Below are 27496 nucleotides of genomic sequence, written 5' to 3'. Positions count from 1 at the left end.
AGAACATAGCTTACTGGCTTACTCCCCTGGCCCATGCTCAGCCTGCTTTCTTATACAATACAGAACCACCTGCCCAGGGGTGGCACTGCCCACAGTGGGCTGGGCCCTCCCGCATCATTCAACAATCAAGAAGATGCCCCATAGACATGGCCACAGGAGGAAATTCCCTAATTGAGGCTCCCTCTACCCAGGTGTGTCAAGTTGACAACTAAAGCTATCCAGTACATGGAAATAATAAACTTTTACGCAAATATGTGTTTTTTCAAGATACTATTTTGTTGTTTTCTGGATTGGGGGGGGGACTGTGTTTGCTTGTTGTTTTTGTTTTTTCTGTGTTTTGTTTTGTTTCATAATAGGGTAGTCCTGTCTGGTGTCAAAGTCATTCTATAGCTGATCTTGAACTTGATCCTCCTGTCTCAATCTCCCCAGTTCTGGGATTACAGATGTGAACCCCCAAACTTGGCTTCAAGATACTCTCTGAATCATTTCATTTTGCTCTTTATTTTCACACTCTGACAGGGCAAGGTTTCAACAAGTGCCGTTAGTCCACTATTTGAGCTTCAAAGGAGAAACCAACACGGCTGCTCCAAAGTCTGTCTGTCAGAGTGTGAGTTCTAGAATGCCCAGCATGATTGCTGTGGTATGTGGCATGAGGTCCCTCGTGGCTCCAGTGCCCTTCGTGGTGGTATAAATGCCCATTTAATGCCTCCTGATTTGAGCAGCTTGGCTCCTTGGATGTCTGTTTAGAGATGGGTCAAAATTATTTTCCTTCTCCATTATTTTGAAAATCACCTTTGAAAACAATAACTAGAGTTGTTTTCATACAGATGTTGAGGTCACATGAAGTTAACTGACCACATCCTATGGCACATTCCCATTTGCTCTTATTTATTTTAAAAATAAACCAAGAGTAAAAATACATGAACACCCATTTCAGATGCAAATTGAAGCCAGACATTGTTTCTACACTTCTGTGAAATAAAGCAAAGGAGCCAATGGAGTAAAAATAATGCCTACTATTTAAGCATATTTTACTAGTCATTATGATGCCAAATTAACATTGACTCAGGGAATGTGTGCAGAGTGGTGCTGTGTGAGAGCCTGCTTCAGTCTTTACGCCTAGGATTTCTAACACGAAAGTGCATTAGTCAGAGTCAGAGGAACATGTTTTCATAATCATTTATGGAGCATTTTAAACATTAAAAGTCCTTCTAGTTTTCTGAAATCTATTCTTTTGTGCCCTCCCACCCTTGGCCATTTCAGAGTAACATGCTTTAAATTACCTCAGAATTTCTCCTTCACAGTTCTAGCCCTTGAGAGAAATTCTAGCCCCAAATTTCCATTTGAAATATGGGTACCAAACCTCACTGGGAGAGCACCAGCAGCCACCACAGAAATGCAAAACAAAAGGAAGATCCATATTCATGCATAAGGAGAGGGGATGTAACAAAAATGGCATTTTTCTCAAATTAGCACGTGCTTTTCTTTTTTAACTGAAAGTGGTTTTCAAGGTCATCTGGAAAAATAAACCTGTGAGATGGCCAGTGATCTTTAAAAAAAAAAAAAATGCCCCAGAAGATTCTAACATACTGGAAACCTCCTGTTTTAAAGTAACAGTGGAGGTGCAGGCTCAGATTATCATCTGACAGAAGTAGACGGCCCTGCAAAGGTGGTTTGCAACGAGGTGCAGATTATGAAGAATGAGTAAATAAAGAAGAAAAAAATTAGCTTAATCATGCAGAGGAAAAAAATAGTCTAATCTTATGCCATGAGCCGTAACAGATTCCAGATGGTCTAGAATTAGATACTTCTAATAAAAACACGAAATAAATAGACAAAAGTATATGACTTTTTTGTGATAATGGGGTTTTGCTAAGTATTTACTAAGCATAAAATCAAGAAAAGGAGTCAGTGATGGCTCAGTGGGTATAGGTGCCTGCCACCAAGACTGGCAACCTGAATTCAATCCCCAGAACCCACATAGGAAGCAGAGAGCCAAGTTAACCTCTGCCCTCCATGGGTGTGTCCCCCCCCAACACACACATATGCATGCACATACAAAATAAATAAAATGTAATTTTTTAAATAAGAAAAAGCAATAAAACACATCTACATATAAAGAGAGTAAATAATAGCTATATTTAGATCAAACTTTAAGCATGTTTAAATAGACTTTAGTTGGCAGTTATATTTTTAACAGTGATTCATTGCATTGTATTGATATTTATTATTAATATATCAAAAGTTTTTTCTGAGTCTGTCATGAGGACACTAACAGAAAGAAGAATAGAGAAAAGAAAATACAAGTGGCTAATAAATAGATTTAAAAATAAGCCCAGCTTCATAATAATCTAGGAAGTTATGTTAGTCAACTTCACTTTGCTCTAAAATTTACAATAATTAGCCTACAAAGTGGAAAGATTTATTAGGGATTTCAGTCCATGATCAGACACACCCTTGCTTTTAGGCATCAGGTTAGGGGCCTTGGAGGTTAGGGGACACAGTGCCATCATGGTGGGAGTTCCTGCTGGGAAAAACAGGCTCACCTCATAGCTAGGAAGTAAAGGAGAGAGAAGACCAGGGTCCAGCAATCTCCTTGAAGGCACATACCCAAAGACCTCCCACTAAGCCCTTACTCTTAAAGTTTCTACCACTTCCCAATAGCACAGGCTATTTGAGGAACTTTCAAAGCCCAAATTCTAGCAGAAATGCACATTAAAAATGAAAGCTGATTTTCCATTAAATTGATATATGGGTAATCACTAAGCAGTGTGAAAGCCCCTGCGGGTAAGGTTGCAGAGAAACGCCACTTTAGGAGCCCACAGGTACAGCCTGGGAAGTCAATTCATGATATATTAAGAATAATTTATTATTATTGTTGTTACTATTCTTATTATTTTGGATTTTTAAGACGGGGTTTCATGTAGCCTCTGCTGGCGTCAAACCCACTGTTTAACCAAGGCTGGTGTTGAATTCCTGATCCTCCCGCTTCCACCTCCCAAGTGCTGGATTACAGGCATGCACCACCACCAGTAATTTAATACCGCATATTATAAGCCTTAAAAATGTCCATAGCTGGAGAACTGATGGGAAAATTCTGGATCTTGCTTGTAGTCATGGTTGCAGAGGGATATATATATATATATATATATATATATATATATATATATATATATATATATATATATATATATATATATATATATATATATATATATATATATATATATATATATATATATATATATATATATATATATATATATATATATATATATATATATATATATATATATATATATATATATATATATATATATATATATATATATATATATATATATATATATATATATATATATATATATATATATATATATATATATATATATATATATATATATATATATATATATATATATATATAGCCATGAAATCACATCAATTTGTATATTTTTAAGTGAATGTGCTTATTACACACACTTTTTTTTGAGACAGGGCCTCCTTGTAGACCAGGCTGGCCTCAAACTCACAGAGCTCCACCTGCCTGGCCTCCAGAGTGCTGGGACTAAAGGTATGCATACCACACCTGGCTACACACACATTTAATTCCTTAATTTCTTGAAGAGGAAAAAATGAACTGTAGGCCATGAGCCATTCAAGTCATAGAGAAAAATCTAACAGGTGCATAGAAACTATTATAGTAACGTCCTCATTATAGTTTACAATGGCAAAGTGAAAACGGACTTAAGTATCTGAAAGTAAGAGGGTGGAAGCTGGAGAGATGGCTCATACACACTCACACATAAATGAAAAACCTTTTTTCTTAATAGGAAGAGAGTTAGATTTTGATGTGCCAGTGTAAAGAATATCACACAAGTAGACTAGTGTAGCATGCTTTCAAAACCATGTAACGATGGAGATGAGTCCATGGATGTGGTACACCATGAAGTGAGAGAGGAAATGACAAATAGTACTTAGCATGTAATACCACCTGTATTTGAAAAGCCATGTTAGCACAAGAAAATAAGTTGAAATACCTCAAAATGTTCATGGTATTAGTCATATATCTGTGTGATGGGATTACCAATGTTTATTTTTCTGGCCTATTATATATTAAACATAATAAAATGTTAAATTTGGGGAAAGGGTATTAAGCTTAGGGAAAGTATTGAAGTGTTCAATGAAAATTACATGGAAACAGGCAAAGAGCCCCCCCACCCCCGAGTCATTTGGGCATTGCTAGGACCACACAGAGCTCTCATCCCTTCTCTGTTCCCTGTAAGACCCGACATGGTAGGCAACATTGACCAGGAAGGGCAAATAAAGATCTCTGGGGAACAGCACAGAGTCACACAGACATGGTCTTGGGTTTGACATGTGGGTTGTTACGTTGTCAAATCCTATCTCTAGAAATTTCTAACCTTATTTCAACCACTCCTCTTTTGAGTGCACCAATTTGCCTGCCAAGATCTAGTCAGTGGCTGTTACTAGTCAGGGTTCTCTAAAGGAACAGAACTGATAAAATGATTGTAATCTGCGTTGGAACTCAAAGAAATTGGTTCTGATATTGTTAAATGAATGCCACAGCAACAAGGTAGATAAGCTTGCCAGTGAGAGAGAAGGCAAGCAGGCAAAAAGAAAAAGGTCCCTTCTGCCATGTCTTTTTATATGGGCTACCACTAAGCTGACAACCAAGATCAATCATCACAAGTCCATACCCTGTCAGAGAGAGAGAGAGAGAGAGAGAGAGAGAGAGAGAGAGAGAGCACTTTCTGGATATATATAGGAGTTATAAAATATATGTAGGTTTCAAGCTCTGAATACTAAAATTTTGTGGCTCTCTAACTTAACTCTTTTAATAATCTTGACATTTTTAGCTTGCTGTGAACACCAACCATAAAGACCAAGCATAAAGTCTGAATGCTTGGCCATCTGGAGTGACCATGCAGATACATTAGATGGTTTCATTACATGAGGGAGCTCATAGATCTTTTCCACTGGCTCATAACTGTCCTTAATTGGAGAAAAAAATGTCGTAACTCTATAGCAGCTGACATGCTTACTTTCTCACTGTCGTAGTAAGGTTAAATACCAGGATCAGGGCTTAGCCAACCCAGATGTGAATGGTGCAGCTATTTTCAGTGTTAGGGGCTGAGGTTTAAATATGCATCCTTTATTTGTTTTTAATTGAGTGATTACAGATGGCACCTAATAAAGTCTTCGTGCCGTGATATCCAGAGGGCATTGATTTATTAGGCTTGGGAGGTGTGGACAGTCCAACTTCTGCTCACATTCCATAGCACAATCCTGCAGGAATTCTAGAATGACATTTGCCTATTGACTCTTCCTGGTGACTGATGAGGACTCATGCTGAGAGGAAAACACCAGGATAATTCAGGAGTGAAGTTTAGGCTTCGTCGTCGGTGTCCTTCCATAAAGTATGTTTTCAAAACTCCATCAAAATGAAGTGATAAAAATGAAAACCATGAACTTTTCTTTAGATGGGAATTAGCCATAACCATCATACACCTGGCAAATACAAATTGTGATTCCAAGTGTTTGTAAAATAAATGACTAATTATTCAAAAATATTGGAAATTGAGAGACAGGAGAAAAACATTCCAACTGCTAAGGTGAGTTGGTGTAACCGTTCTCCTTCTGATTTGGAATGTGACTGTTTAACATTCTCCCTAATTCTTCACTTTAGACTCACAGTGGTTGTAAAGGTCCATATACCTAGACTGCTTAAGGAGCCAGAGCCAGGGCAATAGCTCTGCAGGTAGTTTAGCCAGGTGGGAGGCAACTAAGACAGAAGGTTTAAGCACCCCAGGGAAAGATGGAGGAGATTCGGGTTGATGGGAAGAGTGAGGATCACAGGCCAGCCATCATGGTGTGATAGAGATTCCACAAGCTGGGACTAGGTATCCAAAGAACTTTTCCTTTCATCATCAATGGAATCTTAGTATCACCAGGAGCTATGGGCCAGGCACAGCCATGGCCATGAGGAAACCTTCATGTTCAAGGTTATAGATGTGGAAACTTGGAGAGAACCCATAGCCTTCCTTAGTCACTGAGCTTGCAGTTGGTAGAAGCGACACTTAAACTCAGGCCTGGTTGACCTCTAGCACCTCTTCATCCTATTCTGTCTCTATGCAGAGAGCAAAGTGGAAACATGAAGATCAGAGGGAGATATGGTAGTTAACTGAGAAGTAGGATCCTGGAACATTTTCTTCTGATAAATCCTTAAGAAGGCAACGTTTCAGGGCTGGAGAGATGGCTCAGCAGCTAAGAACACTGGTTGTTTTTGCAGAAGACCTGGGTTCAAATCCCAGCACCCACATGGCAGCTAACAACTGTCCGTAACTCCAGTCCCAGGGGATCTGACAGCCTCTTCTGACCTCCGCCGGCATTGCACGACACGGATGCACTTACCTACATGCAGACAATACACGCATAAACATAAAAAGGCACTGTTTCAAGGTGTCATGACACTGGTATGATGATACTGTTCGCTGACATCCTTGATGGTTTTACTCTTTCCCCTTTTTTATAAAAGAAAACTTTAATAGCTGGAATTACTAAAATGACCATTTTAATAAAGTGCTCTCAGAGGCTCAGCCTGGTCGACCAAAGCCATTTGTTTCTTTTATGTCAACAACTTTGGCTTCCATAAGAGTTTTTAATGAATCAAGGAATGGAATTAAAGAAAATAAACAATCCAGCCAAAGCTGCTTATTTTTCTAAAATAGCAAAGCAAAACTGAAGACCTTTCTGTTTCATTGTTGCAGATGCCTGTTAGAGTCTCCAGATTTCTTAAGTTATAGGATTTACATTGAAAACCTAGTGATCGATGAACAAATTTGGACATCTTTTTAGTATACTAAGTATTCTAGTTGCATCAATAGAAAAATGTTCTATGATGTATTTATTGTTAAATTCAAATTTTTTAGATAACATTTATTTTTAAAGTTATATCTTGAAATATATAGTCTACCAGGAATAATTATGTTTACCCACTAGCAAAAGCTAACTTAAATTGCAATTTGATCTTGTTAGTATATTAAAAATAATAATTGGCTTTCAAATATTTTACAAAAATCTTTACTCATGAATATCATTGAGCAATAGAATAGAAGGCTGTAAATATCAACTGAAAACAGTCCATGCTACTAACATTCAGTGTCATGTATTTCCCCTAAAATCTTAGCATGCTTTATACCCCATGTTCATCTTTGTGTCTGTAGACCAAATTCATATGTCATCTGGTTCTATCATGACAGTTATGGACATGACTTATTCATTATCTGCTGCTGTAAAGTATAAAATTGAATGCTAACATACTTCAACTCTATTTATTATACATTAAGAAGAAATAATTATCCCTGTATGTATCTAGCCAGGGGATGAACTAATGGTTTTATATGGAAATGAAAATTCCCTCTTAAACATTCCAAATAGATATAATCAGGTCACAACCAGTAACATGTGAGGAACATGGAATCTAAACAGCTTGTGGAATGCCTTTAAGGCAGTCTCTTGGCTAAAAAGACAAGACTTAGAGCTCATCCTCAGTGCCATGCTGGATAGTTGGCCTGGTAGCCAAAAACATTAGCACAAGGATGAAAAGGGTGGGTCTGGCCACAACCTCTAAAAGAAACCCACTGTGGGCTTGATACAACAGGGACGATGGTTCTTGTGTCATTCCCTCACCTCTGACATGGACACCAGCAAAATTTCAGAGCAGGATCCACTCTTTGTGTGCTTTTGCTCCCTCCCCACAGTGCCCAGAAACTTCCTCCCTGCTGTTTTGGACTTTGCGGGGTTAACAAAAAAAAATGGGGGTGGGGGTAGGAGTTTCTTGTGTTCCAGGCCTTTTTGTAAATGTTCAGAGATGGAAGGGGGTATTAAGTCCACTCAAAGAGGAACCAAAGAGCTTTCATTCTCCTATAGTTCTAGCCAAGAATTCAGGCCTTCATCTTATTGTCATATATAAAACCCAAGAAGTGATGAATTAGTAGCATTAACTTGGAATTTAGTCCTTTTGGGTAGAAATGGTATAAAAATTTGCAATGAGGACATGGTCCTACCTGGTAGCATGGTCCACAGCATTTAGTCAGTGACATCACCGTGAGTTCATTGCTAGAGATCACACATGCTACCGCTGTCCTGACTGTCTCATGGGATTCCAGTACTGCGCATGGCTTACATGCTAGGGCCACAGGAGACACCCAGTACTTTCTGGGAAAACAAATGACTTCATACAGGTCTTAGAAGCAACTCTATTTGGGCTGGCAAGATGGCTCAATGGTAATGGGGCTTGCTGCCAAGCCTGACTGAGTTCAATCTCTAAAACCAACATGGTAGAAGGAAAGAGCTGACTCCTATGACTTTCTTATCACCATGTATTTATGTAAACATACAAACACGCACAAACAAATAAGTGTAATTTTTAAAAAGCTCTATTTTAAAATGTGACATGTAATTGATTAACTTTTTAATCTAGGAGAGCAAAGTGGGTAGTGAAGACCCGGGGCAGGTGAAGTCACACCGTGGAGCTGCCATAGCCTTGAAACTAGGTTGCATCGTCATTTCCCTGGATCAGAAATTGTCACTGATTTTCTCCTTGTGTCAAAAAGAAATAACAGGAAGAAGAGTCCTTTTAAAACCAAGGCCATGACCCCCAGTGTTTCTGCCTGAGAACCCACAGCCCTCATGGACACTCAAGAGATGTGTTAGTGAGGACAACCAGGTCCTTACTCTTTGGGCTATAAGGATTACAGACAGGCCGCCAGGAGGAGGTCAAGTCCACAGAGATCAGTAAATTAATCACTGGGTACCGGGCCATCAAGAGGAAAGCATACTGAAAGTCATAAATCAACCAGCATGTCTATGTATGGTTTTGCTAGAAGGAAGGAGTAATTAGAAGTCGTTTTTCTTTTAAATGTTTCTTTAACTCCATGATTTGAAAACAAATCATGATTTGTGCCCTTACAAACCAGTTTCCACTCCTATATCAAAATGAGATAAAAGCATGGTATGGTTTAATGCCAGTTCTCTTATTCAGTTTTAAGCAGTTAAGTTGCTTTTAGAACATCATGAAATTTTATTTCATGCCCCAGTAAAACTAAAATGTAATGGGTTACAGCTTTTCCAATTGTTGAATTCTCCTTCAGACATCTTTGCTTTTCTATCCTTTGAACATATTCATGAAGACTGCCTTGAATGTCAGTCAGATTATCCTTTTCTCCCATCCCTTCTCCACCTGTCTTCAAACCATTCTAGCGTGAGCAGTCCTGATGGAACTTAATAATACCTAGGAGCATTTTCTAAAAATGTCAATGCCTTTTTCTTGGCTTCTTCCAGTCTATAGCATGGTCTTTCAATCATGAGTACGTTATTTCTTTTCATCCATCTTTACCCTCATCTAAGAAGGCGACTAGGCCTAGGAGTGTAAACTGAGAGGTATAGCAATTGCCTCCGATGCACAAAGCTCTCGGTTCAATCCCAACAAAGGAAGGAAGGGAGGGAGGGAGGGAGGGAAAGAGGAGAGAAAAGGAGGAGGTAGGGAAGGAAGAAAGGAAGGCAAGGAAGAAAGGGAGGGTGGGAAAGAGGGAGGGCGGGAGGGAGGGAGGAAGGGAAGGAATGAGGGAGGGGAGAGAAGGGGAAGGAGGGAAGGAATAAAGGAAGGAAGAAAGAAGGGGGAGGGAGGGAAGAGGGAAGGAGGGAGGGAGGGAAGGACAGGACTTAGAGGCTGGCACACATTACCAGTTCTGGGTTGCATTGTGTTGAGTCCTTCCTGGCAGCCTGTCCTCTCACTTTCACTACTGTTGCAGGCTTCTGCAGCTTCTCTAAACCTTGACCATAAAAGCCCTGCTCTTGAAGCCCACCCCCCATGTCTTCATTTAAAGCTGACTGTTGATCTGCCTAACACATTCCAGTGCTCCCCTCCTTTGTTCTTCCACAAGTCAGAAGACGGAAAGAGCTTAATTTTCCCTTTAGAATTAAGTCCCAAGTACAAATACAAGTTCCTGCTGCAACCAAACCATTCAGAACTATATAGCAAAAGTTTTATGTATTTTTTCCTTCTGCAATCTCCTTTGCAAGTTTCTTGTATCTATAACTTTTTTACAGTGCATAAATGTTAACATCAAACAATGATCACTATGTTTTAAAGTTCTATGACTTTCACCCTGGCATTGCTCCCTCAGATGGTCCTGGCATTTCTGCCATTCAGTTGATGATTTCAAACTTGGTTTAAATAAACAAATGGGCCTCCCCTACAAATGAAATTGTATAGTCATCACATTCTTCCTTGGGGCTCTGTGTAAGGCACAATTTTGGATGCGCTTATAACTATATACCCTGTCTTATAGTACATACAATGTGGATCTTATAGTTAAGAGGGAAAGGTGGGGGAGATAGGGCTATTCCTTTACTTCTCCCCAAAATCTGATGCCACCAGTGCTAAGAAGTCGATCTAATTAAGGGAGCATTGCACGCTCTCCTGGGAGAACTGACATCACCCTTGGAACTTCCTTTCACACTCTATGACTTGGGAATGGTTATTTTTAGTAGCACCCCTCGTTGATTTAACTTCTTAATGTCTGGGCAGGAGGTTAAATATCTCACTTATCTCCATGTTCCTCCTCCATGAACTACTCCATCATTCACAGCCTTTGAAGGGTTTATCAAAATTTCACCATGGTTAACATTCCACAGAGAACATCCAGGTTGCTGGGACACACCACCGGTCACTCATCAAGACTGATGACCATGATAGGTATAATGGGGAAACAAAACAGAACAAAACAAATCACAATGGACTATATTTTATTAAAATATGTTTAGAAGAAACATATAAGAAAGTAAACAGAACCCTAAGTTTTGTGATAGCCCTGTATGTATATTCAGTTCACAGACTCTGCAATGAAATATTCTGCGCCTGTGATTGTAGCTATTGAGCAGTGTAAGTTACTAAGAATTTCTTGTGCGTTGAATGTTTCAGAAGCCACCGGTGATGTCAGGCATACTGCGATGGTTCCTTATATTCTCACAGTCAGTCGATAGAGGATTTTCAGAAAGCCCTCAACATCTTGAAACTTTAGTAAGCTAAGTAATAGATTGACTTCATGCAACATTAACATAAATGTGTTAAAATTTGAGAAAATTGCATTATATAAATTTCAGGCTGGAGGGTAAAAGAAGAGAACACCATCAAGCCATAGAGCAGGCAGAGTTGAAGATTTTAGCAGTGAAAATAAAAAATCGATCCTTGAGCATATGAGCTTGCCTTTATCTTTGAGAAATAAGCAAAGAGGCCCATGGTCACTTGTGAACAAGGGCGTCTATCTTGTATCATTTAGAGTTGTCCAAGCAGAAAAAGAATCCTATGAATGGTAGCAGTCTGTTTATATAGTTTTCAGACATTCCATATTAAAACACACCACAATCTGGGCATGGTGGTGCACGCCTTTAGTCCCAGCAGTCAGGAAGCAGAGGCAGAGGCAGGTGGATCTCTGTGAGATCAAGTTCAGCCTGGTCTACTTAGCAAGCACCAGGTCAGCTGGGGCAACAGCAGGGAGACCCTGTCTCAAAAAGACCAAAAAAACAAAAAAACAAAAAAAAAAAAAACCAACCACACTGCCACACTGCAAATTAGGACTTGGAAAGCTAAGTGCAGTGGCTCCTGCCTGTAACCCCAGCACTTGAAAGGCTGAGGCAGGAGGATATCCATGAGTTCTGGAGAAGCCTAGACTACAGAGTGAGACCCTGTCTCAAAGGAGGAAGGGGAACCAGGAATAATTAATGATACAAGCAAATGCATGTTATAAGCTAAGTTTAAAAGACTTTAAGACCAAATAAAATATAATAGATGGATTTTAATATTTTATTTATTATTTTTATTTTTGTGTATGAGTGTTTTGCCTGCATATATGTAAGTGCACATGTGTCGTGAAATGCTGGAAGAGGCCAGAAGAAGACATTGAATCCCCTGGAACTGGAGTTATGGATGAGTATTAGCCCCCATATAGGTGCTGGTAGCTGAACCACTTAACCACTGAGACATCACTCCAGCCCTGTAATAAATATATTTTATAATTCATGTGCATAAATAAAAACACTGGAAGGAATTGCATTACTACAGTAATAATTGTGGCTTGATTAAAAGTCATTTTATTTTTTTAATCTTTTGCCTGTTTTCCTAAAACTTGCCCATCTATATATCTGTTTGTGTGTGTGTGTGTGTACACATATGTAAATATCTGAGCATATAGACATATGTGAATTTTAAGTTGTAAACTACTAAGTACTCTTAAGAAATAAGATTTCAATCTAAAAACTTGATCAGCTTCCCTAGGCCTTTTATGCTAACCCTGTTTTTTTGTTTGTTTTATTATTTTTATTTTATGTGTATGCATGTATTGCCTGCATGTAGGTAAGTGCACCCGTGTCATGCAATGCCCGTGGAGAACAGAAGAGGCTGTTGGATCCCCTGGAACTGTAGTTATGGACAGTTGTTAGCTGCCATATGGGTGCTGGGATTCAAACCCAAGTCTTCTGCAAGAACAACCAGTGTTCGTAACTGCTGAGCCATCTCTCCAGCCATATGCTAACCCTGTTTTTAAGTGTAACTGGATATGTAACTTGATCTGTGTGAAAGCTTTAAGAAAAACTAATAGACCACTGTAAGAAGTGACGCAATGAACTTTTCTGTAGTGGTGTCACCATCTGTGGGTGTCAGCAATTGGCTTAACTTCATCAGGATCAAATTTCAACAGTGACACAATGAAGTAGAAAGCTCTCTTTGGGAGAGGGCCTCCTTCATAGTGAGTGCATGGAGGGGGATAATATAAGTGGGGGAGTATGAGGGTAAGTGTGTGTGGGGGGTGTATGTATAAGATAACTAAGACCAGGTCTGCTAGTACCACATGAAGAATCCTGAATACCAACTACAATCAAACAGAATTGTTAAATGCCAAAGGAACAGAGAACTTCAAGGCTGACATTTTTCCTGATCTTCTTTGTCCTTGTTTTTTTTTTTAATTATCTATTATTTTTTATTTTTTATGTGTATGATTGTATTGCCTGCATGTGTGTAAGTGCACCCATGCTGTAATGCCCACAGAGGTCAGAGAAGGTATACTTGAGTTACAGACAGTTGCTAGCTGCCATGTGGATGCTGGGAATTGAACACTGGTCCTCTGCAAGAGCAGTCAGTGCTCCTAACTGCTGAGCCATCTCTCCAGCCCCTGTCCTTGTTTTTTTTAAAAATACTTTGATTATTTTTATTTCTTTATGTGTATGAGTGTATTGCCTGCGTGTATATAAGTGTACCTGTGCTGTGCAACACCTGCAAAGGTCAGAAGAGGGTGTCAGATTCCTCTGGAACTGGAGTTAGGATGGTTGTCAGCCACCATGTGTGTACTGGAAATCGAACCCGGGTCCTCTGCAAGTGCAACCAGTGCTCTTAACCACTAAGCCATCTCTCCAGCCCCATTGGCCTTGTGTTTTTTAAAAACTGTCTTACTCTGTATCCCATGCTCTCCTCCTGCCTTGTCCTGGGTGCTGAGATTGTAGGTGCATGCTGCCCGGCTTTGTTGGCCCTCTGTCCCAACAAGCCATCCTTTCATCAGACCTCCTCATTAGTCATTGACCTAAGCCTCCATAGTATGACTCCAAACACATTAACAGAAGTAGAAAGAGTAACAAAAATACATTGGTCAGTAATGATTTCCAAATAAAAACTTATTTCCTCAAAAAAAAAAAAAAAGTAAAACCATAGTAAGGTGTTTTTGTTTTTTTTAAGACATAGATATTTTTAAACAAATGTTTCATTCCGTTGTTACTGTCTTTAACTGTCATTCCCATATCTAAGCCATTATCTAGTGGCAAAACACTACTTTGAGAAGCATGCATGTGTGTTTAGGGTTAGTAAATACTTTCAAAGAAATTATTAGCCTTTGGATGATTTAGGGCATGATGCCAGACTTGAGGAGAAAAGACAGGGGAGTAATTTACCTTCTGTCTAGCAAGCTCAGCCAGGGAAAGCCAGCTGCTGGAGTCCTGAACTTGGTACGCACTAACTAACGTGGAGCCCTCTCAGCACATGAATGGGACCAGGAGAGCAGGGCTTGGTTGCTCCTTCCAGTCCTGGCAAGCTTAGTTCTAAGCTTTAGGATCTTGGTGGGTGTGTGGTTGGAAGGCTCATGCATCAGCCTCAGCTGCAGTGACTATCAACACCCCAGATCCACAGGCCCCTGGCACAGCCTGTTGCAGGTGTTAGGTACTCTAGGTGATCCGTTGTCCTCTGACACTACAATAGACATTTGCAATAGACATTTTATTATTAGAACAAAGATCAAGCCATGTGCTCCCTCTTCTAGCCCTCTTCTCTGATGTTCTGCTAGGAAAGAGCAGGTCCCCAGGAAGCAAGGATTCCCAGGGGTTGTAGGAAAAGTTATGTTTCTGTTTATCTTTTACTGCTTCTCAAGAGGCAAGTCAGTGTTTTCAGCCCTCACAGGTTCTTGTGTTTTCTTTGCAATCATGCACTGGACTTAACTTAGTAGGTGTACAGTAAAGCACCTGTGAATGAGTGGCCAGAGTCCAGGCAAGTTTGGCAACTAATGACCAACACCCCTGTCCCTGCCATAGTTCCCTCTCCACCGCATCCCATCCCCAGATTCCAAGATACCTGGTGTGGGATTGAGTCTCCCATCTAGGACCCCCTCCAGCAGGCCGCTCTCATCTGCACGTTGGATGGCGTTAGGACCCACACGTGTGACATTTCTGAACATACATGCCCCTTTGCAGGCTGCTGAGAAACCTGCCTCCATCCCAAAGTGGGCAATGCCCTGGTCTCCATGGACTCTCAGTGACCTACTCCATGTGGGCAAGGGATTTTTGCCTCCTGCTTGTTTTTACTGAACTCCTGCTTCCAAATACCAGAGCACAGTGTGAGTGTTAGAAAGCCTTCATTTTCTGTCATCAAAGAAGCCTAGCAGTTTCAGACATTTAAAAAACATAAGCAGGCAGGGGAGAAAACCATGTAACTTGCACTTGGCTACACAAGGCAAAATTTCTCTGAAATTCAAAGGGCTCTCAACTTATTTTTTAGTTATTTATACTTCCAGATCTGAAAAAGAAGACTGGAAAAAATCCCTCTGTTTACTTTACCAACGCTAAGTCCGGAGGCAGCCGTGAACTGTTTTTTGTCTTTTCTCCCTTAATTGCCCTACCTCCAAGAAGCTGCCCTTCACATGCCATCAATCATCTGAGTGGCACATCAAACGCTGGCTGTCAGCCCCGCCCATCGCTGTGAGGCGCAGTGACACACATTCATTTCCGCTGCCTGCAGCTGTAGCGGAGCCAGGCTACCCTGCTGCTGTATTTCATGTGTTTGAACTGTGTGGTCGCCCTCATAATTCAGGAAATGAGTTTACTCTATCTGTGACACACATCGTGTTCACAGGGTTTCACCAGCACCCTGCCCGGTGCAGGGCTCTGCAGGAGCATTTGAAGCTGCAGCCCTGGGGTGCGTGAGACCTTGCTCTCTTCTGCCTCCAGACTTGCCACATCAGACCGCAGCTTTCATCACACCTGTCTCCTGAGAAAAGTGTGCCTGTCTTGGTGTGCTGGGATTCCTGGGTGTCACCCAATCTAGGGATAGTAAGGCACAAGTTTTTAAGACAGAATGCTTTTTTTAAAAAAACAGTAAGGCCTCTGGTATCACTGCTTAGCTAAAGGTCCATGCTTGTCTTTTGATAATGCTTTTTTTCCCTGGTGGTAAAATTTGACCCCACTTGTGGTTGTTATGAAACTCATACATATTTGTTTTTAAAAGTATTTTATTAATTCTTTTAGAATTTTATAAAATGTACTCTGATTGTATTCAAGCCTCCTCCCCTATCCCCCCACCCCTAACTTTATGTCCTTTTTCTTTTTTTAATATTTTATTTACTTTTTTATGTGTATGAATGAATTGCCTGCATATAGGTAAGTGTACCCATGTCGTGCAGTGCCCACGGAGGACAGAAGAGGCCACCAGATCCCCTGGAACTGTAGTTACTGAAGTTACAGACAGTTGTTAGCTGCCATGTGGGTGCTGGGATTCGAACCCGGGTCTTCTGCAAGAACAACCAGTGCTCTTAACCGCTGAGCCATCTCTCTAGCCCCCTCTTTTTTCTTTTTTTACCCCATCAAGTCTAACTTGTGTTGCGCAAATACTCTCTGTTATAGGTCCATCCCCTAGAGAATGGTCAGCCTATATGAGGTCACATCCCTTAAAGAAAACTAACTCTCCCTCTCCCAGCAGCTATCAGTTGCCAGTAGCTCCTCAGCTAGGGGTGGGCTTCATGCCCACCTTCCTCCTCCATGCTGGGATTTTGTCTGGCTTGAGCTTGTGCAGGTCTTGTGCGTGCTGTCACATCTGCTGTGGATTCATATGTGCGAATACCCTGTTGTGTCTAGAAAACATTTTTTTTTATTGTAGTCACCCAGTACCTCTGGCTCATGCACTCTTTCCACCCCTTTTCTGCAATGATCCTTGAGTTTGGGGGCAGGGCATGCTATAGACATCCCATTTAGGGCTGAGCACTGGGAAGTCTCTTATTCTCTGCGTGTTGACCAGTTGTGGCTCTCTGTGTTAATTGCCATCTGCTGCAAAAGGAAGTTTCTCTGATGAGAGTTGAGAGAGGCACTAATCAATGGATATAACAAGTCATTAGAAGTGGGCTTAGTACTATATCCATTTAGCTGAGTAATAGTAGGATCTCCCCTAGGGCCAATGACCTGTCTAGCCGCAGGTTCTTGGCCCTGATAATAGGCATGGGTTCCATCTTGTGTGGTAACTCTGATAATATCCATGTCACTATCACATCATTGGGCCTATCTTGCCAGGCCAGTCATTATTGTAGCTTACAGGGTTCACAGCTGGGCAAGATTGATGATTATTGTCTGTTCCAGTAGCATGCGTAGCACTTTATATCACTATGAAAGCTATACAATAAGGATGGAGCTTTCAGACCAGCTTGATTCCTCCATGTTCTGTGACTCAAGGTTATAGTGTCTTTAGCAATAGCATCTTACTGTCAAGTTCTGGAGGGCAATCAAAAGCAATGGCAATAGCCAGGAATGTTTGAAGGGTCTATGGGATCCATCCTGACACAATAACTCAAAAAGAGGTAGCCCATTCCTGGCACTGGACTTTTTCATTTCTAGCCTATGGTATCTGGTAGGTGCATTGCTAACAGCCCTTATAGAGTAATTCCATTTACACTCTTTTTATATGTGCATATGTATATATTTTAGGAAACTTCTGCAGTAGTAGGCCTGAAAGTTATATATCTGTTTCTTGTGCATGACCTCTGCTGGGCCAGGTTAAAACAAGTCCAAATTGTTGGGGACTGGGCATGGGAGGCCCTCTAGTCACTGTGGAGCATGCATTCACTTAGACAGAGTAAAAAAACACTGAAGCCCGTCCAGCATCAAAATACAGTTCATGTCAGCAATGAGGTTTGGTTCTGCTGCACACAGTTAACCATCTCAAAGGTCATAAAGCAAGACCCCTGTCCTCAGCTGCAGCTGGGTTTACACAGTATTTCCTGATTGTTTATTCTGGCCCAGAGTCAAAGCAACAACTTTTTTCCATTATACATGTTTGACAGATGAAGAGAGGTGGGAGGGGAGGCTCCAAGAAGCAGGTTTGTGATTTCTTTTTTATTTACATCAAAGGAACTTTTTAGAGTCCTAAAGATTATGAACCAGTCTAAACATCATGTCCATGAAGCAGAGGTGGAGGGAGCTGAGGCTTTTGCAAAATGTCCAGATCTGGGCAGGAAAGCAAAGCTCATTCATAGTCTCAGCTGGAGTTAAGCACATCATGCTTGTCCCCAAATAGTCTTATACACAAACTAGGTTGTTGGTGAGTGATAATTTATTGTAACACTTGAAAGCTGAATGTCAGTGTTGGTGGGGCAGAGCACTGGGAAGAGTCAGGCATTGGCAAACAGGATCTGCACAATTTGTACTGGCCCCTGTGTTCCATACAGGGATGGTGGCATGGTACTGAGCCATAGTGAGTTTCCTAGAGCCCTGTAGGCCTGCTACTATTGCACCGGGCAGTCCCTTCCTGAGAGGGCAGCTCTCCGAGGACATTCCCAGTAGTCTAACCCAACATCTCCCAAGAAGTATTCAAGATTGACCAAAGAGAACCCTGTAAATCATATCCACAGCAAAGCCCTTGGCACCTGGGGCAAATGAATGTGATCTTTGAAGGAATGTTTTCCTTCTTTTTTTATGGTACTTTTGCATGTGCATGTGTATGTGGTGTGCATGCATATGTATACATGTTCACATGGCTGCATATGCATGTATATTTGTATGTGTGTAGAGATCAGGAGTTGACACTGGTGTCTTCCTCAGTTACTCTCTTCTTTATTTATTGGGGCAGGATCTGTCACTAAACCCAGATCTGACAGTTCTGCTGATCTAGCTGCCCAGCTTACCCTGGATATCCCACCTTCTCTGTCACTCCTGCCCAGCTTTTTATGTGAGTGCTGGGCATCTGAACTCAGTCCTCACACGTTAGTGTCATGCACTTTACCCACTGAGCCATCTCCCCAACCCCTGAATGTTTTACTTCTAAGAAGAATATTTTTCTTTTGCTAATGAAAAAACATAAAAGGTACCAAAAATGATTGCCAATCAAACCATTTCACACCACAGATATAGCAAAAATAAGTCACAAAGGTGTCATCTTGACCAAGAGTACTCAGATTTCTTTACTTACACCTATAGTAATAATGCAGCTAGCATTAGTTATATTCATGAGTTATAAGGTGGAAGAGACACAGGTCTAGACAGGCGTTTATGTTTGTGGCAAACTGTCCCTTTTCATAGCATTTCTTTTTTTTAATATTTTATTTATTATTTTTATTTTATGTTTATACGTGTATTGCCTGCATGTAGGTAAGTGCACCCATGTCGTGCAATGCCCATGGAAGACAGAAGAGGCTGTCAGATCCCCTGGAACTAGAGTTACAGACAGTTGTTAGCTGCAATGTGGGTGCTGGGATTCGAACCTGGGTCTTCTGCAAGAACAGTGTTCTTAACCGCTGCACTATCTGTCCAGTCCCTATTTCTTTTTTATTAATGTGTGTATGTTTTGACTGCGTGTATGTGTGCCTGTGCACGCAATGCCCACAGAGGCCAGAAGAGAGTGTCAGATTCCCTAGAACCGGAGTTGCCAGTGGTTGTTAGCCATCATGTAGGTGCCGGGGACCAAACTCAGGTCCTCTGCAAGAGCAGCCAGTGCTCTTAACTGCTGTACCATCTCTCTAGCCCTTTGTGGGTTTTCATAAACTTTGTGGAATGTCTGAAAGTGATCTGTCACCATAATGTGGTATTCTTCAACAGAAGGATAAGAAAAGCAATGTCTGCCATAACCAGAGGAGCCTAGACCCCAAACCTCCCCTATCAGCCCACCCTCAAGAAATCTGATCTCTAGAAATGGAAGGTTTGCTCAGGGAGAACCCTCAAGTGAGACAATAACTTAGCAAGAAACAGCCTGTGTAAAGTCAACACCCAAAGTTGCCCTTTGGGTTAATCCAGTCTTACCCATGGATTTCAAATGCAGGTTTCAAATCAACAAATACTTATGGAGAGTAGTTATATACCAGGCGTGGAGTTGGACACTGGGGAGCTAACACCAAGAAAGACACAGCCCCTTTCATTCTGAAAACATTTTTGCTGGCTGGCCCATTTTTCAGCAGATCCTCTTCAGTTCCCCACAGTATATCGCCCCTGAGTTAGAACACTCGAACCCTTCTTTCTGACTGATCCCCTTAATGCCAGAGTCTACACTGGGCGATGAGAAGTGGGTGGTTATAGATTTCCGCTCAATTTGAAAATTAACAGCCTGTGATAGAGCCAGAAGGTGCCAGACTGGAATCAGAAAATCTGTTTTCCAGTCTCAGGACTTCACAATCTGGACTTACCACCTTGAGACAGTCTCTTGGTCCCTTGGTGCCTGCAGAATTGGGCCAACTGGAGGACTGTGAGGTAGGTAGGACTTTCAGAAAGTCAGTCCAGGAGCCCTGTGCAAATAGAGGAGCTGCTCTTCTGTTGAGTAGACAGGGAGTAGTAAGAAACAAAGTCAGGTGTGGTGGCACATATCTGTGACCTCAGCACTTGGGAGGTAGAAGCAGGAAGATCAGAAGCTCAAGGTCATCCCTGACTATGTAGAGAGTTCAAGGCCAGTTACTTGAGACCCTGCCTCTAATAAAATGATGATGATGATGGTGGTAGTGGTGGAGGTAGTGGTGGTGATGAAAGCAGCCTCTATTGTTCTTGTTCTAGTCTTGTGCTAGTTTTTGTTTTTCTTTCTCTCTGCCAGCATTTGTTTAATTCTATCATTGGAGCCAATGATTTTAAATGGTCCCCATTCGGGCCTATAACTATTATATAGGGATTCTGCCACCCCTCCATCATCTAGAAAAGTCTGTCCCCCACAAAACCCTGACTGTGACTGAATGGACATGCCTGGCCAAGAGATGACTGAGGGCGTGAAACGTGGCCTATTATAACCCTCCATAAATGTTTGATTATTTGAAATCTGCATTTGAAATCCATCTGTAATACTGGATTGCCCCCAGGGCCACTAGCTCTGTGGAAGGGGGAGGGTTTCTTGTTAGACTGTGAGCTCTACTCTACCTTAGCAAGGAGAAGGGTTAAGAACTTGTTTGTCAGACTTCCCAGACCCAACTTCTGGCTTCTGTACTTCCTGGCTCTGTGAACGTGAGCAGGCTACTAAATTCCAGGATCACGTCTGTAAACGGTGGTGATTAAAAAAAAAAAAAAAACCTGCAGCACTGGGCATCTCGTGAGAATCAAATGTGTGTATATACATGTCACAATGCCTGGCACAGGGCAGGCTGTCAGAATGGTGGTGGTGACAATGTCCCAGTCACGCTTACAGTCCATGCACCTGGTGCCAAACTGCTTGCTATTCAATAAATATTTGCAGAAAGGGGGAGGAAGAGGGCAGTAGACACACCGAAGGGGGCTGTTTGGAGCCTTAATTTTAACATGAAGCATTTGTTACCTAGGTTTATGAAACCCAGAGTTTCAAAACCTTTGAAGCCAAAGCATTAAAAGAAAAAAATCCCTGTAGCAACGAGGCAGGTGACACAAAAAAATGAACTGGCTTTCAGAGTCTGAGTGCGTCAACCTCTCTCAAGGGGTTAGTTACACTAAGCTCTGACACCTTCCTCTGAGAAAAGCCAGATTTCCACATGAAATAGGCGAAGTCATAACTAAGTCAATTTCTAAACAAATACTCCATGGACCAAACAGCCAGGATGACCTTGGGTTGCCCTTGCCACCCCTGCCTCATAGAAAGAGCTCTGGGTTTGACTCTTCCTTTGCAAATGTTCCTCAGTAAGCGTGAGAGGAATGAGCCCCTGGAGGTGGTCAAAGAGCGCCATGGGTGAGGGCTTCACTATGTCACATTCTGCAATCTGTGCCTGCCTCATGAAAGCTTGAGCCTCCCAAAGAATAGCGTTGATTTTTATTTTACTTATTATCAGTCTGTATATGTATCGTGTGTGTGTGTGTGTGTGTGTGTGTGTGTGTGTGTGTATGTGCGTGCGTGTGCGCACAAGCACACATGCCTCTGAGGAGATCAAAGGACAACTTTCAGGAATTGGTTCTCTCCCTCTACTGTGGGTTCTGGGGCTTGAACTCAGGTCATCAGGCCATCTTGCAGGTTCAGTGTTGATTTTTAAAGCATAATTGTTTTGTGGCTGAAATAATGACACTCTTAAAAAACAAAACTGCCTACCAGCATCCTGGAGAACTGCTATTGTGGTGATCTGGAGAGAGACTGATTCCTAGTTTGTGTGGCTTTGTTTTATTTGGAGGGAAAATCTAGCATTTTAAAAAACTGTGGAGTACTTAGCAATGGAGTAACTTGTCCATAGCAGTGCAGGTTACACAAACAAGTGCCTTTAAAATATGATTTTTAAAACTCTTTATTGAATCAGGAATGGTAGCACACACCTTTAATCCCACCACTCCAGAGGTAAAGGCAGGCAGATCTACAGAATGAGTTCCAGGCCAGCCTAGGGCTACATAGTGAGATTCTGAAGGAAAAAAAAAAAAAAGGAAAGAAAATTCTCTGTTGCTGGGCCAGGGACTCAATAGTAAAGAAGGTTAAGGCAGAACCCCCAGGAAATATTGGCATTTAAAGGACAGGCTGGGGAAGAGGAAGGATGGAAAGAATGAGCCACAGAGAGGCAACGACAACTCAGGAAAGGTTGGTTGTAAGAGATGCCAAGGGAGCGAGAGCTTCTAGGAGGTGCACACAGCCAGCAGTGCTGCAAGGTCCAGCTAGGAGCCATAGGAAGGCCTGCAGAGGACCCAACAAGGAGCCAAGAGTATTTGAATGGAGCATTGTGGGAGCAGAAAGGCACTGAAAGTCCCAACATGTAAACGTTGAAATCTTGCTGACAGCACACTTACACAGCTGTTGAAGAAACTGGGCTGTGGTGTGAGGACCAAAAGAGGGAGGACAGGAAGGGAAGGGTTTCTTTAAGAAACACAAGAGAGGGGCTAGAGAGATGGCTCAGTGGTTAAGAACACTGACTGCTCTTGCAGAGGACCCGGGTTTGATTCCCAGCACCCACAGGGCAGCTAAGAACCTTCCTTAACTCTAGTTCCAGGAGAATCCGAAGTGCTCTTCTGACTTCTGCGGCATTGCACTACACGGGTGCATTCACATACATGCAGGCAATACTCATACACATAAAATAAAAATAATATTTTTTTAAAAAAAGAAAAAGAAAACACAAGAAAGGGCTGGGAATGTAGCAGGAGGTAGGGTGCTTGCCTAGCATTCACAAGGCCCAGAGTTCAGTCCCCAGCACCTTATAAACTGGGTATGATGGTGTACAGCTATAATCTCAACTCTGGGGAGGTAGAGGCAGGAGGATCAGAAGTTTAAGGTCTTCCTCAGCCACAGCTATCGAGTTCAAGGCCAGCCTGAGATGCTTAAGACCATGCTCCAACACAGCCCCCAATGAATTTTGGTGGGAAAGAGACAGTTGAGAGAGAGAGACAGAGAAAGAGAGAGATTGACAGTGAGAATGGATGGAAGGAAAGAGAAAGGGAACAGGTAGAAGCAGGAATTGGATGTTAATACAAAACTGGAGCTTAGCAAAAACCAGGTGTTCCTAAGATTAATCTGAACCCCTTGTGACTGTCCCTCATGCTTAACAAGGGGACTTAGAGAATGGATTAAGAAGAATCGAGAGGGCTAAAGAGACTGAAATACACTTGGCAATCTGTTGTTGTGCACAAAGGATCTTTCGAAACTCTTGTAGCTAGAAATAGAAAGTTCCTCTTTACTTCTCTTGCCTTAAAAGTCTGCCTGGTCTGTAAAGTTTTCTAGCAAACAGGAAGGTTGGCCACTTGGTTTTTGTTCTGACCAGTATTTCCCAGTAGTCAGTACACTTTCGTTCAGGATAGTGGGGTGACTGTGTGGAAGGGCCCCTTGGGATCTTATCACAGACCTCATTACCTTATAAAATGTGGAGCCCCAAAGCCAGTGCTGCCTGGGAACAGACTTGATATAGGGACTTACTTCATGATTGTCATTAAGATGTTGCTAATTCCTCTGCAGCCTTTTGTTAAGAGACTTAATGGAAAGCATTTCCTGATGGTTTCATACCCAGGAATAGTTGTGACTGTATTATTTTAAGAGCCGTGTAATGTAATAAATTCTTTGTTGGCTGCTAGAACATTCAGAGCCTGACTATTGGCCTACCTCCTACAGAAGTCGTTAGGGAGTCAGAGCATGTGTTTTTTGTCACCTTTGGGATTTGAGAGGCTCATAACACCCATTTTTCCCTGCTTGGGTTCTGAATTAATTAAGAAATAGAGTAGAAGACAGGCAGGAATTCCAGCTGTGCCAAATGAAGCTAGCTAGGCTGGAAGGTACAGTTTATGTAGGTTGTGGTGATGTGCTGGGTTGTGGTGATGTGCTATGGTGATGTGCTGGGTTGTAGTGATATGCCATCCTACAGGATGCTGGGCCCACAGTCAGGTACTTGCCCCAGAGAGGAACTCTTAACTCCTTCCGCCAAATGCACAAATATGCAACCATGGGTACACTGTACTTTGCCTACCCACCTGAAAGAGACAGGAGCAGGAGGCGAGGAGGGCCGGAGCCCTGTCCCACTTTCCCCTTTTTGTCTTCTCTTGGCCCGTTTCTCACAGCTATTAATGGCAGCATAAACATTTTTGTAAAATTCTTCAGATTCATTTTAGACCAGTTTGGCTCAAATAATTTAAACGAAATGTCACAGGAATCTTTTTTTTTTGCGGGGGGGGGGGGGTACAGAGTAAGAAAACCACAGCAGTCCGGGCATGGTGGTGCACACCTTTAATCCCAGCACATAGGAGGAAGATGCAGGCAGATTTCTGTGAGTTCAAGGCCAGCCTGATCCATACAATGATCAAAATAAAACAGGCTCAAAATAAAAACAAAAACCACAACAGTATCTATTTATTTACTAATTCATCCATTCATCAACACAGAGTCTCCCTGTGTTACCCTGTGAGCCTCCAACTCCTGGGCCCACATGATCCTCCTACCTTACCCTCCCATGTAGCTAGGCCCATGGTACCTGCTTTTTCCCAGTTCAGAGTGCTTGAAGAGGGACAGATTGTAGGAGACTGTAAACTATAAACAGTGAATTTTCTCTGACATAGAAACGAGACCTAATTTCATCTACCATGAGAATGTTTTCTTCTCTTTATTGGATGTCTAGTTTCAGACAGACACATGCCTGGTTGCTCTTTCTGAGGCAAAGCTTTGTGGATGGCTGCTCATATGTGCCCTGTTTCTTTTCCAGAGCATAGGAAACTGGGAAACATGACTGTGACCGTGAAGAAGACTGTCCCCTCTCCTGAGGCTGTGCAGATTCTCTACCAGCGAATGAGATATGAGTACGAATTCTACCACTACGTCAAAGAGCAGTTCCACCTGCTGAAGCGCAAGTTTGGACTGAAGTCTCGCACAAGCAGGCCTCCTCTGCGACCACAGTTCTTCATCCCCACCCCCTTGGAGACAGAGGAGCCGATCGATGACGAGGAGCAAGATGATGAAAAGTGGCTAGAGGATATTTATAAGAGGTGATGCCAGCACCAGGTCACCTCCATGGATCCATCCCCCTTTTCCAGAAAATTCTTTGGGGAAGAAAAATTCTGAAGGGACTTACATTAATGCTCGGGTGCATTAAAAAGAACAAAACATTCCCACATGTTGGGGTCATTGGGAGATGCCCGGTTTTGCGGGTTTTATTTGTTTTAATTTTATTCTGTGTTTTTTTGTTTTTCTTGGCTCCTTGAGTCTTTCCCAGGTACACTAGATGGCTCCATCACAAGGCACTACTTCATAAAACAGCCTTGCCCATCTTTTACAATGGGAAAAGAGGGAGACGTCTGTCCTACAACGCAGTTGCTTATCATTTGTAAAATGTCTCATAAAAAAATGTTACCTCGGTGGTAAAGATATGCAGATTTGTACCTTTCCAGTAGAAACACAAAACCACTTCAAAGAGGAGGAAATCTGTTCTAGAAGGATCTAAGAGGAGAAGGAAGGCAGATAGGAGCATAAAAGGGAAGATTTCCCTGGTTAAGTAATTTCTGCCCACATGAGTGGAATTCTGCCTCTGGCCTATCTCAGGGGGCAAATCACCAAGAACAGAATACTTATCTTTGAGAAAACAAGTTGGCTTCCAACACCCAGCTCCCAGCCAGTCAGAGCTTGGATCCTTACCAAGGTCAAAGCTCACGTAAGCTCCACTGACACACTCCACTTCCAAGCATTGCTCTGACAGACATCAAAGTAGCATCACAAGGAAAAGGGTTTGTTTGCAGTGTGTGGAAGAATGTTGGCAGGCCAGATCAAATCTGAGGACCCCATGGCATCAGATGAAGCCTTTGGTCTTCTGAAATGCCTCTGCCCCCAGCATGGCTGTAAATGGAAGTCCCGGGAACTGATTTAGCTCTGGCAGTGATCCCTGTGGCAGGAATTCTAAGCTGTCTGCAGCACAATCTCTCAAATACAGCCATGGCCATGTTGGGTCCTCCTGAACTTGGTGACTCTCATACCTTCTAGTACTATAAAAGCTGTGTGTAGTAACAAGAGGTCCCGGGCCCTGTGCAGGTAACACAGGAATCATTTCTTATGGGACCTGCTTGCTCCTGACAACCCTTATCAGGAACATCAATGACAGAAACAGCAAGATTTCTGGGAGGACACTGCTTGGCCAGCTTTAGAGAAGGTTGGTGTCCGGGATGACCTGACTCGACACTGGGCAGTTCTGTAGCATCAAAACCTCCCTTCTGCCCACCGTCTACCTCCCCACCATCATAATGCCCTGATTCATTCGTTTCATTCATTAGAAACCTGTTCCTTTAAATTCTGAATTGTGTCTACCTTTAAAAAAGATCCTGAAAAATTCACATTCTCCTGGGTGGTTATATTATACTCACTGAAAATGTGGGGTGCAGTGATAGCAATTTGTGTCTACTCCATGTTCACCCCCAAAGCCAGCCCTTGAAGGGCACTAGCAAAGTAAGTTTGAAGTACTTAAAAGTCACTAAGACTGACTGACACAACCTACAATTCTACTTTTCAGAAACCATCAAGTCTCTAGAATCTTTGCTCCCTTCACTAAAACTGGACACTAGCCAAGAAATAAAGCCAATCATTTGAAACCTTGCCAGTGCACACTGAAGGTACTTTATCATGAGGTACGTTAAGAAGGCTCCAGCCTAGGGCATCCAGTGAAGGCAGGAACCACAGGGATACTAAGTCCAGCACTGGACACTTGTGGGCCTCCTTTCTGCCTCAGGGAACTGGGTCAGGAAATGAATAAAGGAAATGTAGACAGAAGAGACTAACTCTTTTGTGCTGTTCAGAGGGACCAGGGCCCTTCCATTAAGCATACTTTAAAGAATAGCCTAGAAAATAGTTAACATGCTCCAAACGAGAACTGCTGTGTGGTTCTTTGCGAGCAGGCAAAGGTGTTTATTTTTAGCAGTGATCATCGCCACTTCACAGGAGGAGATGATAGCTGATTTGCTTGCAGGTTCTTTTGTCCCAAGGGTCTCTAGGTCCTAAAAGTCAAGGTACTTAATCAGATTATTGGACAGCATTTCTTTGGCCCTGGGCCCAACACCGTTTGTACTTCATGAAATATATATTGTACATTTTACATAGTTTAATTTAAAAAGAAAATACATTTTAAGCTAGTTGATCTTTGACTGCCTTATTTATTATAACCTTTCAGCACATTCCAAGGTTTTAGTTACTCAGGAAGGAGTTAATTAAAATGATTTTATTTTGGTCAGATGAATGTTTTTTAAAAGGAAAATTCTTATGAACCCTCAGCTGACTTTCCTGGAGTGCTGTAAAAGTGCTTGTAAA

At 42.0% G+C, this 27496-nt stretch overlaps 1 protein-coding gene across 1 annotated transcript in view; it reads left to right on the top strand.

The window, feature by feature from the left end:
* Positions 1-27416, top strand: part of LOC103731933 (uronyl 2-sulfotransferase) — a 66822-nt gene extending 39406 nt beyond the window's left edge. The window contains exon 5 of the mRNA XM_008830432.3: positions 24915-27416. Coding sequence (XP_008828654.1) covers positions 24915-25198 — 284 coding nt within the window. The 3' untranslated portion in view covers positions 25199-27416. The remainder of the gene's footprint in view (positions 1-24914) is intronic.
* Positions 27417-27496: the final 80 nt, after the last annotated feature.

This window comes from Nannospalax galili, unplaced genomic scaffold, assembly GCF_000622305.1.
Source record: "Nannospalax galili isolate Female #2095 unplaced genomic scaffold, S.galili_v1.0 scaffold395, whole genome shotgun sequence".
NCBI lineage: Eukaryota > Metazoa > Chordata > Mammalia > Rodentia > Spalacidae > Nannospalax > Nannospalax galili.
Note: the sequence above shows the minus strand (reverse complement) of the source record. Positions and strands in the feature narration are given on the sequence as shown.